This window comes from Rhinolophus hipposideros, assembly GCF_964194185.1.
Source record: "Rhinolophus hipposideros genome assembly, chromosome: 20".
Classification (NCBI taxonomy): Eukaryota; Metazoa; Chordata; class Mammalia; order Chiroptera; family Rhinolophidae; genus Rhinolophus; species Rhinolophus hipposideros.
In genome coordinates, this window is record NC_138066.1 from 15,533,544 (window position 1) to 15,551,771 (window position 18,228).

Genomic DNA, 18,228 nt, shown 5'->3' on the forward strand with positions numbered 1-18,228 from the left:
CTCCCAGGTAGCGAGCGTCCTTGTCACAGATGCACAGACCCACCATGCGATGGGTGTCCTCGCACAGACAGAAGCGGGGCCCCCCCCCACCCCCAGTGTGAGCATTCACAGAGGGGGCCGGTTTCAGGAAGGAGCCTGGAGCAGGGGCGGCCACAGTAGAACAGGAAGGGGACTGCTAGCTGCCAGCAAGCCAGAAACCCCACCCCCAATCTCCAGCCTGCTGCCAGGGGAGGTTCCAATACCCGCTCTGAGGGGGACAGTCCCTGGAGGGAACATGCTGATGGCAACGCTGCTGCCCTCACATGAGACTCCTGGGCTGGGGTAAGAAATGCAACACAAAGCTCCCTGCAGACTCCACACACCCCCACCATAAAGACCCAAATGAAAAATCAGAGAATCCCCATCCTGGGTTACAAATGCATTTGGGTTTTCCACCTCCCTGTCCTTTGCACCCTGCTGCTTCTCCTCCAGCCAGGGCCACCCCCCACCAACCCCAGCCCCCAGAGTCACCCTTGACCGTGCCCTTTGGGGTCACTTCTCTCTCCACCGGCAGTGGTCCCTCCCACCTTGCACTAACCACCTGCCTCTCCTCTGAAGCTGACCAGGGCTTTAATTTCATACGGGCCAGTGAAAGCCAAAGCAATGTAATATTTATAGATTCCAAAACATTTCGTTGGTAATTCACTCCAGTGACATTTTACTTCTCATTGCGGGGGGGAGGAGGGGGAATGCAGAGATACCAGAAATATGGCTCTGGTGTTTTGTGACCTGCCACAGGACGGGCGCAGCAGGCAGGTGGTGGTGGGGCTGTCTCCAAAAGGAATAGACAAATACATTACGTTCACAACTACTAGAAGAAGTGGCTTGGCTACTGGGGAACAGGCCCAGAGGGAGCTGGGCTCTGGAGAACAGCCATTCCCACCCCATCACAGCCGGTTCTCATGGGGCTTTAAGATGAGCTCGGAACTATCCAGGCCTCCGGGGCACAGGCGACGGGCGTTTCCAGCCTCATCCTCACAGCTGCACATTAGCCCCGGGAGGCCTGGGGCTCAAACCAGGTGTGTCCCCATCCCCGAGAATCAGGCTGGGCTTTGAGTCAGCAGCCTTCACCAAGCCTGGGGCTGGGGCATAGCCAGCCGGCTGCAGACGAGGGCCTCCTCTCCACCGTGCCCCATTTCAGAAATGCTTTGGCGAAGTTCTTTAATCAGTCAATGTATTTCTGAAATTGGGCAATTACTAGTGTTGGGTTAAAGCAGGGCCCGCCCACTGCTATGATTAGACACAGCAGCCAGCCCGTTTGTAACCCAGATATAGGACGCCAAGTTGGTCTGTGGAGGACAAGCAAGCACAGAGAACAGAGAAGGGAGAAGGGAAAGCTGAAGGCAAAGAAGTCCACTTCCAGGTTTGGGGCCTCAGTTTCTCCAAGTGACTAAGGGGCCTTCTTGGTTCCCATGGCTGCAGCCTCTATGGGTCCACGCCTGTGGGGACCAGGACAGCAGGGCAAGGACCTGGAGCCCCCAGCTGGCTGCGGAGGAGTCCTCAGCTGATTCCACCAAGGAACAGCTCCCCTGGGCTGTGGGTCTCCCCACCCTTTCCCCACGACTGTGGGAAAGCAGCCCCTGTATGTATTTGATGCTTTGAGCACCGAAGCCCATGTCCCAGAGCGCAGGGTAACAAAGTGCATGTGACAGTGGTACATAAACAGAAAGCAACTTGGTGAAATAGCCATAGTCAGACTACAACCCAGAGAAGCCCATTTCTGGCACGTGGATGGGAAGAGAATCTACGTGCACCATGCCGGCCCCCTTCCCACCACCAGATCTTGGTTAGCTTGGCCCGAGAGCCTTAAGGGCGTGCTTTCCTCCAGGGATGAATGAGCAGGTGAGAGGGGAATTTCCCCTCTTTAGAGCATCTGTTCTGTGCAAGGTGTGACAGACACCCCCTACTCAGTCCCCAGTCCTCATAGCAGATGGGTGCAGGAACTGGGGTCATCCTCCTTTTACAGGAGGTCAAGTTACCTGCCCAAGGTCATCCGGCTAGTAAGTGGCCACGCTGTGACAGGAACCCTGGTCTACCTGTTCTACAAGCTGCTGCTCTTCCTATCAGGCCACCCACTGGTGGGGGTGGGGCTCTTCGCACTTGGGCTGGGGATTCTGGAGACTAGGGCACATGAAGGCCCCAGCCTCTGCACCACCCACCTCTTCCTTTCCAAGGCTGTGGGGAAGGAGGCTGAGACTACAAATCATCTCTTCCCTTTCCTCTCCCATCATGCATTCCCTGCTCCCCCTCCCTGAAAGCGGGTTCCCTGAAGCAGAGACTTCTAAGGAGAAAATAGAGCGAAGCCTCTAATAGGCAACTTAAAGGGAATGGAAAATTTCTAATCGATGCCTTTATATGAAATAACTTCCACACCAGTGAGGGGCTCCTCTGGAGGGAATGAAAAGGAGCAGCTCATCTCTGCTTCACTTAAACTTTCCATTTCCCAGCTGGGATGGCTGGGATGGTTGGGGGCGAGGAGAAGTACAGTTAGAATTCTAAGGACGTTCCAGGCAAGTTGCTTAACTTCTCAGAGCCTCATTTCCCCAGCTGTCAAATGGGGGTGACAGTTCAAATGAGAACTATCTTATTTGGTTATTGTGAGGAATAAAACAGATGACGAGTATAAAATGCTTTTTAGCAGAGTATTTGGTATACAGTAAATGCTCCCTAAATATTAGGTCTTATTAATAAATAAGTTCATCATTATTTTTTTAATCATCTCTATGTTGACTGTGGCTCATGACAAGGCAGAGACACAGAAGACGGGTGCCTTGCTCTCGTAGGATAAACAGAAAGCTCCATGCTTGCGGGAGGAAGTCGGCTACAGAAAACAACACCGAGAGCATGTCAGAACCGCAGCAAGGGCTCCAGTTATCAGTGTGAAGTCTGCCAAGCCCAGAGCTGCTGTTCTTTTACTTGCACCCTCCCAAGCTTAACTTTTGGGCATAGAACATATACTCTACCCTCCTCAGGAGGGCTTCTGCCCCAAGCCTCCTGCCTAAAACTCCCCTTGACCATCTCCCTCTGAACCTAGAGAAGAAAGAACAAGGCCCAAGAAGCGCACTCCAAACTGTCTCCTCCTGTAAGGGGCCTCTTTGTGCATATTTAAAACAGTCTCAGAGCCATGTGTACTCAGACTGCTGCACAGTTTCGTTGGGTTGCATTTCTACTGCCAAGGAAAGAGGCAGTTTTGAAGTGGTGGTGGGGTCTAGGGCAGAGAAGCTGGGCAGGGTTGTAACCCAAAGAGCCTTCTTTCTCTGCTGCTAGATGAGAACACGATCTGTGAGTGCTGGGAGTTGAGAAGAGAAATGGGAGGAGAAGCAGACCCGAGGACAGGAAGAGCCGGTCTGGGCCTACTGGCATGGCAAAATATTATGCGACCATGGAAATGATTATTATAAAGACTGGCATGATGGAAAAAGTTAGTAATGGATTGTTAAATAGAAAACACAGACTAGGCAATGCTATGTGTATAATTACAACTATGGATAAGCAGGTACGTGTGTGGACAGAGATCAAAAGGGACTTGAAAAGTGAAAATAGTTGTGCTAGTGAGGCAGGAACGTGGGTGAGGTAGGCATGCCTGCGTTTTCTGAAATGGTGTTAGGATAAATGTATTAATATAGAATAAAAACCGAACAAGAACCAAAAAGCAGTAGGGGTGGGTGGTGATGACAATACCGTGTTTCCCCGAAAATGAGACCCAGCCGGACCATCAGCTCTGATGCGTCTTTTGGAGCAAAAATTAATATAAGACTTGGTGTGTGTTGTGTTGTGTTGTGTTGTGTTGTGTTGTGTTGTGATGTGATAGACCGGTCTTATATTCCTTTGCTTAGAGAGCTGAGGAGAAAAAGAAGGCACCTGGTCTGTGTGGTGAAACTCAGAGAAACCCAAGGGAGGTGACAGGGGTGGGTCTGGGCCTACTTGAACGTGGCCAGCAGACCCAAAAGCTGCTCAGGCACGTGCCTGCCTCAGGAGACAGGCATGAAGACATTCATGGCGATGTTCTTGTAATACAGAAAAACCAGAAACAACCAAGTATCCATCAACAGTGGGGCAGATTCACAAACTAGGGTCTAGTCACACAATGAAACACTTCTCGGCACAGAAAAGAAATGAACCAGATATAAATAGCAACAGGAAGAAATCTTGAAGAAAACACTAAGTGAGAAAAGCAAGTTGCAGAATGACATTAGGGCATGTCCGCATTTAAGTATGCTTCTAAAATACACATCCAGCACGACCATGTATTATTCATGGATTCATATACATGCAGTTAAAAGATGAAAACAGATTATGGGAAGATATATATTAAATGCGTGGCAGCGTTTCTTCCTGGCGGAGAAGGAAGGAGAAAGGCACTACAGAGGTGTGAAAGGAACTGTACCTTTGTCTGTATTAATGCTCTCAATCGCTTATATTTTAAATACCCGAAGCAAAACTGTCAGTTCTAGGTGGGTGCTCGTTCCATTACTCTTTGTCCTTTCCTGTTTTTGTTTTTTTTTAATGTTCTCAGAATAAAAGAAGACAAACAAAACGGAACATGGAAGCTGCTCTGTGGGTCGCGAGATAGCCTCCAGCCTTGGCCCATGGAGCCGGCTCCCTCCAGGTCCACAGGCGAGCTCCAGATAAGCTGCACCAGCACTTTTAATACTGAGAACTGGCCACAGAACACACCAGCATCGGGCCTCGCCCTCCACTGAGCGAAAACTACAATCTCCAAATACTTCGCTTCTGTATAAAAGAAATAGAACTAGCCTCAAACGTATTTTCTGAAAAAGGCAGGGGAGAGGGCAAAGGCAGGGAAAAAGAGAAAGGTGGGAAATGGAAGAGGAAGGAAGGGGGAAAAGAAAGAAGGCAGAAGAGGAACAAGCAGGCAACAGTGAAAGGGAAGATAAATAGGAGGGGGAGCAAATGCTCCCACCACTGCCTCCCGGCCGCCAGGCCCAAAGCACCTGATCTGGTGGCAGGACCAAGGTCCGCTCTAGGCCTTGTCTGCCCTCCCCAAAGGTTGGGGGCTGGAGAGGGGAGAGAAACAAACCCAACTAGGGCCCCTAACCCCGGAGAGAAGGGGCTCTAAGCCTCCTTGCAAAGAACTCGGTGTTCTCTGACAGCCAGGATTAGTTAGACAATTGCTAATGGGATTTGCCTTTTGCCAAGTGTGTCTAAAGCCTTTCCTTAGAAAGACATTTTTAAACAGCTTATAGGGCTGCAAATTCCACAGTCTGCATAAAGCGCTGGGAGTGTGGAGGCCGTCCCACTCAGGGCAACGCGGCTACTCCCCTAAGACAAAAGAAATGGATGGAGGCCAATGCCAGGCCCTTGGTGAACGCAGGTAGCCGGGTGAAGGCTGTTGGTTAACAGCTTGGGCTTAGTCCAGAGCGCCTGAGGGGACCAGGGACCTGCTTGCAGGCAGCAGCAGGACTTGTGGCCCGGCCGGCCTGGGGCAAACTCAGCATCAGTTCCTGCTGCTATAGAAAATGGGTGACTCGAGGCGCACCGGCCTCAAGACCCAGACTCACCCTCCACAGCTGGACAGACACCTCAACAAACTGTGTGCGCTTTACGCAAGGCCTCCCCCACTGGGCTGGGGGGTACTTGGAATCCAGCCACGCTCTAAGCCCAGCTCCCAAGATGCTCAGAGGAGTCCGTGTCCTTTTTTCACTGCCCATTTTCACAGGAGCCTGTCAGGATAACACAGGAGCTCTGCCCTCCCTGCCTCAATATACAAAGTGACTGTCAGATCAAGTTACTCCCTTACTGTAAGGCACAGAGGAAGGGCAGGTGGGGGTGGCTCACCTTGGGGGGAGTGGGGGGTGTACCTAGTACTGCTCTGTGAAAGCACCTTCAGTAAAATGACTCAGAGGAGACAAAAATGGAGCCAGCGCCAGGACATATAAAGTCAAACAGGGAGCATGAGCTCCCAGAGACAGTCCTGTAGGATGTGCTGAAGACCAGACGCTCCAAATAGCAGAACCCACCACTGACTCTGTGCATGTATGATGTGTGTGGTGTGTGTTTGTGTGGTGTGTGTTGTGTATGTGTGTGTAGTGTGTGTAGTGTGTGTGTATATGGGGTATGTGTATTGTGATACTGTAATAAGAAATAAATATTTAGTCTTCAGTCCCAGTTCCTCGCACAGAGCTAAAACCCTTATAATTTGCTGAATGACAGGGATTAGAGGAGCAGCTTTTGTTATATTTGGTCTTAGTCGCAGGTCCTGGCACAAGAGCTTTAAGACCCTTGGAATCTGAGAACGTTGAGTGTTTTTCTGCATGCTAACGAGATGATGGTGGCTGGGAGCCCCTAAATAGCTTCCTCATGGGGGCTGGTTGACAGAAAGGCATGATTAGAAGGTTGGAATGTTCAGCTCCACCCCCTTGACCTCGACCTCTGGGGAAGGGAGAAGAGCTGGAGGGTGAATTAATGACCAATGGCCAATGATTTAACCAATCATGCCTACATAATGAACCCTCCACAAAAACCACTAAGTGACGGGTTCAGAGAGCTTCCAGGCTGATGCTGGTTCCATAGAGGTGGTTGGGAGGAGGGTGAGCCTAGAGAGGGCGTGGAAGCTCTGTGCCCCTTCCCACAAACCTTGCCCTATGCATTTCCTCCATTTGGCTGTTGCTGAGTCGTATCCTTTATAACAAACCAGCAATAGTAAGTAAAATGTTTTCCTGAATTCTGTGAGCTGTTCTAGCAAATGACCGGAGGAGGGGGTCCCAGGAACACCAATTTATAGCCAGTCAAAAGTGGGAGAGGCCTGGAACTTGCAAGTGGCATCTGAAGTGGGGGGAGGCAGGCAGTCCTGTGGGCCTGAGCCTTTCCCTTTTATTTGGGGGGGGGGAGAATTGACATCATCACTTTATTGGGTCTTCCAAATCATGAACAGAGTGTGTCTCCCTTTATTTAGGTCTTCTTTGATTTCTTTCACCAGCATTTTATAGTTTTTATGATAGAGATCCTACATGTTTTGTTAGATTTATACCTAAATATTTCTGTTTTTTTCTTTTGGAGCTATTTTCAATGGCATTGTGTTTTAAATTTGGGTTTTCAATTGTTCATTTTTAACATATGTAAATACAACTGATGTATGTTGACATTCTATTCTTTGACCCTGTCAAGGCTTCCAATATTATGTTGAATTGTTGAATTGGAATGGTGAGAGTGAGTGGTCTGGCCTTTTCCTAATCTCTGAGGGGAAACATTTAGTCTTTGACTATTACATATGTTAACTATGGTTTGATGGGTTTTGTTTTTTGTTTTTTGGTAGATGCCCTTTATCAGATTAATGACATTCTCTTATATTCCTAATTTGCTGTAAGTTTTTATCATGAATAACATTTTTGTCAAATGCTTTTACTGCATCGATTGATAGGATCACATGGTTTTTCTTTTTTAGTCTTTAATAGGGTGGTTTACATAGATTGACTTTCTAAGATTGAACAAGTCTCGCATCCCTGGATAAACCCCATCATGTTGTTATGCATTGTTCTTTTTCTATTTTGCTGGACCTGAGCCTTTCCCTGTGGGGTCTGACCCTCACTCCAGGTCATAGTGTCAGAACTGAATTGAATTGTATGTATATGACAGCAGGTGTCAAAGAACTGGTTGGTGTGTGGGGGAAAAGTCCCACACATTTGGTGTCAAGTGTTGCGAGTAAAAACAGCTCAGACCATTCGTACGTACCAACACATCAGTTAAATGACTTTGGAAGTTGTAACCACAGAGTCACACGAAGCTCAGAAATATACAGAATTCAATCAAAAATATGTTTTGTGTGTGATGCTGTGAAGTGTATGAAAGAATACACAACTCCTTCAAGTTCAAAGGTAGTCAGAGCTAGACTGGAGGTATTTAAATATCCTTAGAGGCAAAGACCGGCAAATTCAATTGAGGGATGGTGCAGCCTGGGGAGGAGCTGCTGGCTTCCAAGGCTAGAGAGAATTCAGCAATGTTACCACACCAGGAACTTGAACTGCCAGAGCTCCCACGATGAAGAGACCGTCCTCTTTGGAGGGCAAGGAGATAGCACTGTGACGAGGGCTATCCACGTGTGTGACCTCAGTGAGCGGGGAAGAGACTTCCAAAATGACATAACTGGAATGATATAATTATTTCCTTAATAACTGAGCATCTTTCAAATCTAGAATTAAGTTTAGAAATGTGAATCAAGCCCATGGTATTAATGTTTTTGTGTGGCAAGACCTCCATGCATAGTTGCTATTTAGCTTCCATGTTTGTTTTTTATTTAAGAGAATCTGGCCCAAGAGAGTAACAGGTCAGTTGTGTGATTCCAATATTAAAAAATATGTAATTTGAGAAATTGATTCTGATCTATGGTTTTTAAGTTACAACCCTTAAACTTGTTAACTTACTAGAGTTAACAGACTTACTTAAGAACTTGGGAACATTTTGTTTATCTTTCAGATAAGTGTTTTTTTTTTAAGGTTTAAATGTATACATCAATTAAAAATGTTTAAAGGAGCTGAATTAAGTTTGTAAGTGTATCTAACCATTAATCCTACCCTTGTATTCCCAATTCCTCACCTTGCTCTGCCTTTTATCTAGAGCACTCATAAAACACTGTATACTTAATTTTTTAAAATTAAGTTTATTGCCTGTCTCTTTCTGCTAGAATGTAAGGTCTATGAGGCCAGGTACCTTTATCTTTTTAGCTCATGAATAGACCAGCACCTGGCATATGGCAGGCACACAACTATATTTTGTTAAATAAGTCCATGAATAGGAGGCCTCCGGGGACCTGAGAGGCCATTTTCAGCTCAGTGCGGAGACTGGAGGACAAGAGGTGAAGCGGCCCCCTGAGCGCTATGAGGGTGGGGACCCCGTCTTTACTGTGCTGGAGTCCGTCCCACTAGCATAAGGCCTGTCGCCTGGTAGGAGGTGAAGAAGCTTGAGGCAGTACAAGTATCTTTGGGAATGTTAGTGTTTGGGAGGAGGTGATAGGGATGGTAGCTGTTATGGAGTGAGTGTTTATGTTGCCCCCAAATTCCCATTGAAGCCCTAACCCCCTCACTGTATTTGGAAATGGGACCTGTGAGGAGGTGATAAAGGTCACAATCCAATGGGGCCCTAATCTAATAGGCCTGGTGCCCTTATAAAGAAGAGGAAGACACAACAGAGCTCTCTCTCTTCCAGGTGAGGACACAGCAAGAGGGCAGCCATCTGCAAGCCAAGAAGAGAAGCCTCACCAGGAGCCAAATTAGCTGGCACCTTGATCTTGGACTTCCCAACCTCCAGAACTGTGAGAAATCAATTCCTATTGCTTAAGCCACCCAGCCGATGGTGTTTTACAGGGCAGCCTGAGCAAACTGAGACAGTTGCTTGAAGAGGGTGATGGGATACTTTTTTTTTTTTTATGGCTAAGAGAGACCTAAGCATTCTGTCAAGTGGAGAAGAAGAAGCCAGAGGCAAGAAGAGATGGGAGGCCAGAGCAAGACCTTAGAACAAGGCAGAACAAATGATGATAAGAAAACTGGACAGCCACATGTAAAAGAATGAAACTAGACCACTCTCTTACACTATACACAAAAAATAACTCAACATGGATTAAAGACTTGAATGTAAGACCTAAAACCATAAAACTCCGAGAAGAAAACATAGGTGATAAGCTCCCTGACGTCGGTCTTGGCGTTGAATTTTTGGATCCGATCCCAAAAGCAAATGCAACAAAAGCAAAAATAAGTGGGACTACATCAAACTAAGAAGTTTTGGCATAGCAAAGGAAGCCATCAACAAAATGAAAAGGCAACCTACTGAATGGGAGAAGATATTTGCAAACCATATTTGGATAGGGGGTTAATATCGAAAACATATAAAGGACTCAACTCAATAGTAAAAACAGTCTGATTTACAAATGAGAACATCTATATAGGTGTTTTTTCCAAAGAAGACATACAAATAGCCGATAGGCACATGAAAATATATTCAACATCATTAATCACCAGGGAAATGCAAATCAAAACCGCACTGAGCTATCACGGCACACCTGTTAGAATGGCTATCCTCAATCAGACAAGAAATACCAAGTGTTCACAAGGCTGTGGAGAAAAGGAAACCCTCATACACTATTAATGAGAATGTAAATTGGTGCAGCCGCTATGGAAAAATAGTATGGAAGTTCCTTTAAAGAAAAGAATTACCACACGAGTTATTATCCAGCTATTCCACTTATGGGTATTTATTTGAAAAAAATGAAAACACTAATTCGAAAATGTACATGAACCCGTGTTCATTGCAGCATTGTTTACCAAGATAGCTTGGTAATGGCCAAGATACGGAAATAACCTCAGTGTCCATCGACGGATGGATAACGAAGAGGTGATATACGCACACGTGTATACACACACACCACTGAGGAATACCACTCAGCCATAAAAAATAAGGAAATCTTGCCATTTCAACCACATGGATAGACCTTGAGGGCATTATGCTAAGTGAAATAAGTCAGACAGAGACAAATATCATATGATTTCACTTATATGTGGAATCTAAAAAACAAAACAAAATGAAAGTCACAGATACGGAGAACAGATTGGTGGTTATCAGAGGAGAAGGGGGTTAGGGTGGGCAAAATAGGTAAAGGGGGTCAAATGTGTGGTGCTGGATGGTAACCAGACTTATTGTCATGATCATTTTGTACCGTATACCAATATCAATTCATTATGTTATGCACCTGAAACTAATATCATGTTATATACCATTTACCTTAATTTAAAAAAAAAGAAAAGAAACATTAGTGAATAACCTGCCTCTGGGATTTCTCTTCCAGAGTGGCTTACATGTCACTACTGCACTGATCTCCCCGAAATCAAAATTTTCAAAAGGCTCCCAAAGTCCAAAGAGTCAAAGCTAAGGTGTTCGAGTCCCTCTACGCTGTGGATCACCAGCCTCATTGCCCACTCTGTCCTATAGTAGACCATGGGCATCCTATTCCGGCTTGTGCCCTGGAATGTCCCAAGCCTCCTATCTAAACACCATCCATTCTTTACGGCCCTGCTCCATAGCCATCTCCTCCAGGAAGCCTTCCTGGCTCAACAGCTCCAAGCGAATCCCCCCTGAACTCGGATTACTCCATCGTGTGGCCCTTCATTAAATGCTACCTTGATAAGGACGTTGTGTTGCTCTTCTACACTCGTATTTCACATGCTTTAGTGCATCTCTGATCAGACAGGGCCACTGGCAGACAGACCAAGGTCAGGAGGCAAGGTCTGACAGGCTGCTTACAGAAATGAGTCCTAACGCTTAGCCCAAGAGATCAGTGATCAAGGAGCAGTTGGCATAAAACACTGTGCCAAAGACTGTAAACCCGAGAGCGAGGACGCAGGAGGTGGGGAGCTGGGAAAGCAGGCAGGTCCAAGCTGAAGAGAGACTGGAACAGATGGCAGGGGAGTGTACGCCACGGAGCCACAGCCGAGCAGCAGCAGGACGAGCCAGGTGCAGGGCCGGGCTGCAGCGGACGCTCACTGGCCAGAGCTGGGTTCCGCGTGAATCTCTCACATTCTTTCACTGTGGCATGGCTGGCTGGCTGCCGCTTGCCTGGGCACAGAGCCGCTCCACCTCAGCTTTCCGATCCTCAAATGAGGGCTCCTCATTTGTACTTCTCATCCCCACATGGCCAGCGCCTTCATAGAATGTGCCAAATGAATGCGTCTCTGAGAACTCTCCACTCTCTCCCTCCTCACTTGTGGCCACCCACTTTCTGGCTCCCTGGGCCACACCTAACAACCGCGGCTCCTCCATTTATAATATTTACATGTTGACAACTGGAGAACCCGAAAGGAGATTTCCCTTCTCTGCTTTCTAAAGGCAGGAAGAAAACGATCAATTTGATTTTTTGTGTGCTCCGCCAACATTCCACAGAAGGGCGCCCTCCAGCCTTAGCAGTGTGTCCAAAACTTGTGTTGGAACTTGAACTCATGATCCCTCTGAGACTGTTGTTCTGTGCCTAAGCATCTGCCCCCCCCAGCCACCCAAAGGGTCTTCAGAAGCACCTCACAGAGCACAGGGAGGGCGCAGACTGCCGCCCTCAAACTGGCTATGGTGTATCGAGACCCTCCTTTGGTAATTTACTAGTGTCAGGTGACCCCATGGCCTAAGCACTGACCACCAGCTGTGCTCGCACCATGCTGGACCCCACATCCAGGAAAGGACAACCCAACCCCCTATCCTGGAGAGGAAGAGACTCTGCTCCATTGATGACACGTGCTTGGAAATGTGGAGAGGCCTCCTGACTGGGGTGGGGGGCTGAGTGAGGCCCCGAACCCGCTGCACTCTCTGGGACACTGTCAGTCTTCTAAGCCCCTGTACAAATGGCACTTACTGCACCAATAGTTTTTACATGGTCATACGCTGCTTTTTAGTTATTTCCCAATGTAACTCTCATCCTGTCCACTCAAGGGCCACCTTTCAAGGGTTTCCTATGTCTCAGCAAGCTCAGTACAGAGAGTACTGGTGGCTACCTGGAGCTCGAGAAATAGACTCTCATGCATTCAAATCTACTCCATCTTTTTCCCAAAAAGGATTTAAGATGGTCTAAAAAGTGCGTAATCTAATCCAATGAAAACATTCACCTGATGGGAAAACAAGGAAGGAAGAGAAAATGAAGCTAGGGTCAAGGGCATGCAGGAAACAGTCAGTTTTACAAAACTGCTGAAGGTAATTACACACTCACACCTGGGTTTCCTAGTGATTAAAGCAAAGAAAGAAGCCTGATTTATAATGAAATTCAAAGTGTATGAAAGGTAAAAGAAAAAAACAGAAAAACCGAAGTACACCTCCTGTTCTAGAGAAGTTCAACCTTTGCTGGGTGCTCTAGGATAATTTCCCGAGCATAAATTCCTACAAGTGGGATTTATAAATTACAGGTTTTAGAGATTTTTTTTGTAAGGCCTCTGATGTATATTGCTAATTGCTCTCCTGAAAAGTTGTCCTGACTTATATTCCTACTAGCAATCTGCTCTCTTTCCTTCCCTGGGGGTTATCTTTTTTTTTTTTTTTTTCGTCTCAGGATGAGGGGAGAAAGGGTGGGTGGGAGTGTTTTGCAGATGTGATAGATACAAACCCAGGGTTTTCACCTGTAATTCATGAAAGTAAATTATGCTGAATATTGTTCACATTCATCCTGACTATGCAGCGGGTGAACTGTCTACTTCATATCTCTGTTGTCTAAATTTTCTCTCTTTTGCACTGGTATCTGGGAAGAGCTCTTTTTCTATGAAGGATATTGATTTTTTGCCATACATGTTATTAATATTGTTGGTTGCCTTTGTTAAAGCTTGTTGACATCCAAAAGTTTATCTTTTTTAGGTTGTAAAATCAAAATTTTCCTCCTTTTTTTCTGAGTTAAATATTTATTAAGTGCCTACCCTGTGCCCAACACTGAAATGTTCCCATTTTACTGATAAAAGAGGTTAAGTAATTTGCTCACAGTCACTCAGCAGTAAGGGGTCAGCCCTCAGCAAACATTCGTTGAATGAATGAATAAATGAATTAAAAGAGGTGAAGTTTTACTTTTCCCCATGAAGTGGCAATTCAACCCTTCATTCCTACCCGAAGGCACACATGTTTTAAGTCTCTGCAGGCAGAGTGCTAGAAGGAAATAAGCCTGTGACATCTCCTTCAAGTTCCCCAACTTGGTGTCTTTCCTTCTGGGTCAGTAAACCATATCATGTCCTGTGACTTCTGTTTGGCAAAGGATCCATTTTTGTATTAATAGGAGGCATGAGCCACCAACATTTTCTAAGCATTAACAGACCTAGACGGCGAATACCCCAGGTGTGGTCCCTGGACCAGCAGCTCCAGCATCTGACCTGGGGGCTTGCTAGAAATGTGGGATCTCGGCCCCACCCCAGACCCACCATTCAGAATCTGCACTTTCACCAGATCCCCAGGCGATTCTTATGCGCCTTGCAAACTGAGAAGCACTGATTTAAAATTAAATATTAATATTTTGAAACTTTACTAGCTCCAAACAAAGCCACATGCTTATTCTAAATGGTTAAGAAAAAGGTAAAAGAATCTAATGAGTTCCCCCATAAGACGTGGAATTTGTGCGTAAATATCTTAATGTACTGTGTTGTTTTTTCATTCCGTAGAACACAAGGAACACTGGAGAACTCAAATATTACTTGTATCTGTCTAGGGCTGACCAGCACCTGGTACAACTGATACAAAGGGAATGAGTTTAACGCTTAACAGTTCAGTTAAGTGCTTCACCAAGAAAACATGTAGCTGGGTGAAGGCTGGAAGGAGGGAGTCACATAACAAAGAACAGAAACAGAGTCTGTCTCACTAATAGTCATTACTTCTGAAAAAAGCACCATGACTAGCACTCCAAGTCGCTGTGTTCAACACTCTCAGGCTATCCATTTTCTCACGCAGTCCTTGCTTACATGCTTCAGGAACCACGAGAGGTGCCTAATGTACATTATCCTCTTAATGTCTCCAGCAATTCTTTGTGGCAGAGATTTATCATGCCCATTTTGCAGATGAGGCAACTGAGGCTCCAAGAGTCTGAATGATGGAACCAAAGATCACTCTCAGGTCTGTTTGACAGTAAAACCTTAAGGAGAGGGTTTTGGCTGAGTCACTGGGGAACGTGTGCTCCGTGGCCCAACCACATCAGAATCCACTCGGCCAGGGGGTGAAAAGCAGCTGTCTCACCTGGACAAGTACTTTGCTTCAGAAACAGCTTCCATGAGGTACAATAGACATACCATAAAATTCACCGTATGTGATTTTTAATACGATAAAGAAAGTCAACAGTCATGGAAATAAAGATGTTCTTTTCCCTCTAAAAGGAAAGCTGAAGACGTGGTGCACCCTGCCGGGCAGGTTCCCAACGCGCCCCTGGAGCGGGGAATGCCTACCTTGGATTCCATACAGGCGGTTGAGGCGCGACCGCCGGGCCTCGTCGCTGTAGGGGACAGCGAGCCAGGGCATCTCACTGAAGTACTGTTTGAACGAGTCCTCTGACCTAGAGACACACACGGAAACAAGGCTCTGTGAGCCCCAAATGTACCACCCCCGGGCGCTCCCCACCTTCTACCACGTTGTGCCCAGGGCTCGACGGCTGTTGAGGTTCCTAATCATTGTGACCTCGGACACCGGGAGGGGGTTCTTACCCCATTCTGGCATTCACCAAGAAGCAAACGCCTCTATCCCACATGGATGCTGAACAAAAACGCCAGGCCATTTTGAGAGCCTGCTCCCCTGAATCCTACCAGCTCAACTCATGTCCAACTTTTCATTTGTTAACGCAGATGGGTATGACTTTTACAAGAAGCCTAGATGTTCAGACACTGCATTCCCGAGTGACTCTTCTATTTTGTGCATTTTTACAGTGATGTCTACGGGACCCCACTTTAAATCAAGCATAAATACTATGGTTCTACATAAAAGAAATTCCAGGAATGACAAATCGAATCAAGTGATAGAAAGCAGATCAGGGATCCCCCGAAACGTGGGTTTGGGGGTGAGGATTGACTGAGGAGAGTCACGAGGGAGTCTTTGGAGTGGTGGAAATGTTCTATATCTTTATTTTTTTTAATGTTCTATATTTTAATTGTGATGCTTACATAGGTACATATATTCATCGGAATCCATTGAACTATATACCTAAAATGTATGCATGTCATTGCATGGAAATCATACTTCCACACAGTTGGTATTCTTGAAAGCTTTAAAAAAAGGATCACTCCATCTAGCATGCCCTCAAGCTCTCCCCCACTCACAGGCACAGAGACTGGGAGCTGTGTGACAGTTGGGCGGGACCACAGGCCAATGGCACAGGTGTCAAGGATATGACAAGGCCGCCCCACGCTGTCAGTGTGCTGGCATCTCAGAGAGCCTTCTGTGGACGGGAACGGAAGAGGCAGGAGCGCCTCGTGGCTCAGTCTGATCTGGGGCTGGAGTTTTGTGATGAAGGAAGGTCACTGATGAGTAAAACCAGTGAGAGGGCAAGAAGCAGAGGGAATCGAGGCTACAAGGACCTTATGTTCTCCAGGAAGAAGGTCTGCCCTTCTGGTTTTTCTGATAGCTCCTCGACAAAGTACCTGGCCAGAGCTGAAAATGACTGCATAGCCATCCAAGAGAGGTATCCGGTTCCAATAGCCTCTGGCTCTTTTCTTTCTATCCTTCCCCGTCCATATCCTTTCACCACAATCCAAAACGCGGAACCAATCAGAAAAACACATCCTAATCTCAAATGACCCAGGCCTGAATTGGGGCATACCCCCATAGGCACAGCAAGGACAAGATTTTCTCGGCTTCCCTTCAGACAATTCCAAGAGTTACTGTGAAATGCATCTCTGTGTCTGCCAGTAATCCCAGATATGTCTTCTCCAATCTCTACCTCCAAGCTCTACCCTAAAGAAGTGAGAAGTGTAAGGCGAGAGAAACACACGTTAACCAACCACCTGCAGAAAGGAGAAGCTGCACTGCCATCTGCCCCGGCACGCATTACCTGTCTGCACTCACAAAGATGACCTCAAATTTCTGGCCTGCCTCCTTGATCTTCCGGTAGGATTCCACCAGGACTCGGGTGAGGCTTCGGCAGGGTGGGCACTGAAAGACAAGAGCGGGATCCTGCAGCGTGATAACGTCGCAGCTTCAAGGTCCCCTTTCCCAACCACGTGCCACCAGAGGCCAGGTAAGCAAGACCCAAGTAGGACTGGGATGGCCCCACCTGGTTTACGAGAGAGGCAGAAACAAACGTGCTTCTCGTCATGGTGTACATCCAGGCAGCAGTTCTAGGAACCCCTCTGGGGCTACTGGAAGCCTCATCAGAATGGGTTAGGAGAGCTATCCTTTTAGACCAGGCAAAAGAAGTCATGCTCTTGCTGCTATTATCATTCATAATAATAATACACACTTATTGCATGCCAACAATGCATCGGGCATGGGAGAAAGGAAGAATGCCAGGACTTTATGCCAGCAGTTACACCTCCCAGAAGCCCATCAAAACCGGTCTTGGTGGTGACATCATTGCTGCCTTCCATCTGGGCTAAAGAAGGACCAAACACTCACCCAGTGTGCGGAGAAATAGACTCCCACGTGAGACCCCTCCAGGCTGCTGCTCTCCAGGGACTGCCCATTATTTCTAAGCAAGGGCCCTGCAATGACTTCCCTGAAGGGTTTAGGTCCCCAAGGGAATTCCAAACCTGAAACAGGCAACAGACAGTGACAATGTTAAGACTCTTCAATGTGGCCTCTGACTCGAGAAGCCTCAGGGCTGCAGAGCATGACAACTTTATCATCAAATAGTATTTGTTAACATACCCATAGGATCTGCAGCTAAAAACACAGGAATAAAAGCAGAGCCTATCCCTGACGGAGCCCTACCTACTCTCAAGGCAAGGGTTCTCGAACTTGCATGATCACAGGGCTCAATCTCCTGGGGGATGTTGAAGAATAGTAGCCGAGGTCACAGCCCAAGTCCCATGATCCAGGGGCATGGCTGAGGCTGTATGTCCAAAACAAAGCAAAACAGACTCCCCAGGTAACGCTGATGAGGGGACAGGTTGGGGAAGCACTGCCTCAGATATTAAGCACGAGTGTCTTCAATTCCAACCCTGGAGTCTCAGTGGATCTCAACTCTGACTGCATTTTAGCATCAGTTGGGGAATTTTCAAATGCGATGCTCCGAGGCCCCACCCCTCCGAGATTCTGGTTCAGATGGTCTGGGTTGGGGCCCAGGGAACCAAATGAGAGGAGAATTTAAGCCTAGGGAAAGGAAAGAGTAAAACCCTCTCAACCCAGATGGTCTACATTCTGATGACACTTAAGCCCCAGGCAGGAAAAGCAAATAATATGCTCCCAGCTCAACAGAACAGTGTTTTCTCCGAGGGTGGTCCATGCATCAAAATTGCCTGAGGTGGGGGGAGGATGGAAGGGAAGAGAAGAGACTGGTTGGAAATGCAGGTGGCCAAGCCCACCCTGAACAAATGGATCCAAGAATCTGGGGAGTAAGGGGAAAATCTGCATTTTAACAAGCTTCACAGGTGTGTGTGTATATGTGTGTGTGTGTGTGTGTGTGTGTGTGTGTGTGTGTGTGTGTGTGTGTGTGTGTGTGTGTGTTTAAATTTGAGAAGATAGAGACTTGGTTCTATCACGGCCTGGTTTTCACAAAGGACAGTTCTTTGAAGCAGGTGAAATTTTTACCAG

At 46.9% G+C, this 18,228-nt stretch overlaps 1 protein-coding gene across 1 annotated transcript in view; it reads right to left on the reverse strand.

The window, feature by feature from the left end:
- The window catches only part of NXN (nucleoredoxin), a 143,055-nt gene that overhangs the window by 8,788 nt on the left and 116,039 nt on the right, over window positions 1-18,228 (reverse strand). The window contains exons 3-5 of the mRNA XM_081029789.1: window positions 17,092-17,225; window positions 16,529-16,629; window positions 14,934-15,040 (exon numbers count right to left, since the gene is read on the reverse strand). Coding sequence (XP_080885915.1) covers window positions 14,934-15,040; window positions 16,529-16,629; window positions 17,092-17,225 — 342 coding nt within the window. The remainder of the gene's footprint in view (window positions 1-14,933; window positions 15,041-16,528; window positions 16,630-17,091; window positions 17,226-18,228) is intronic.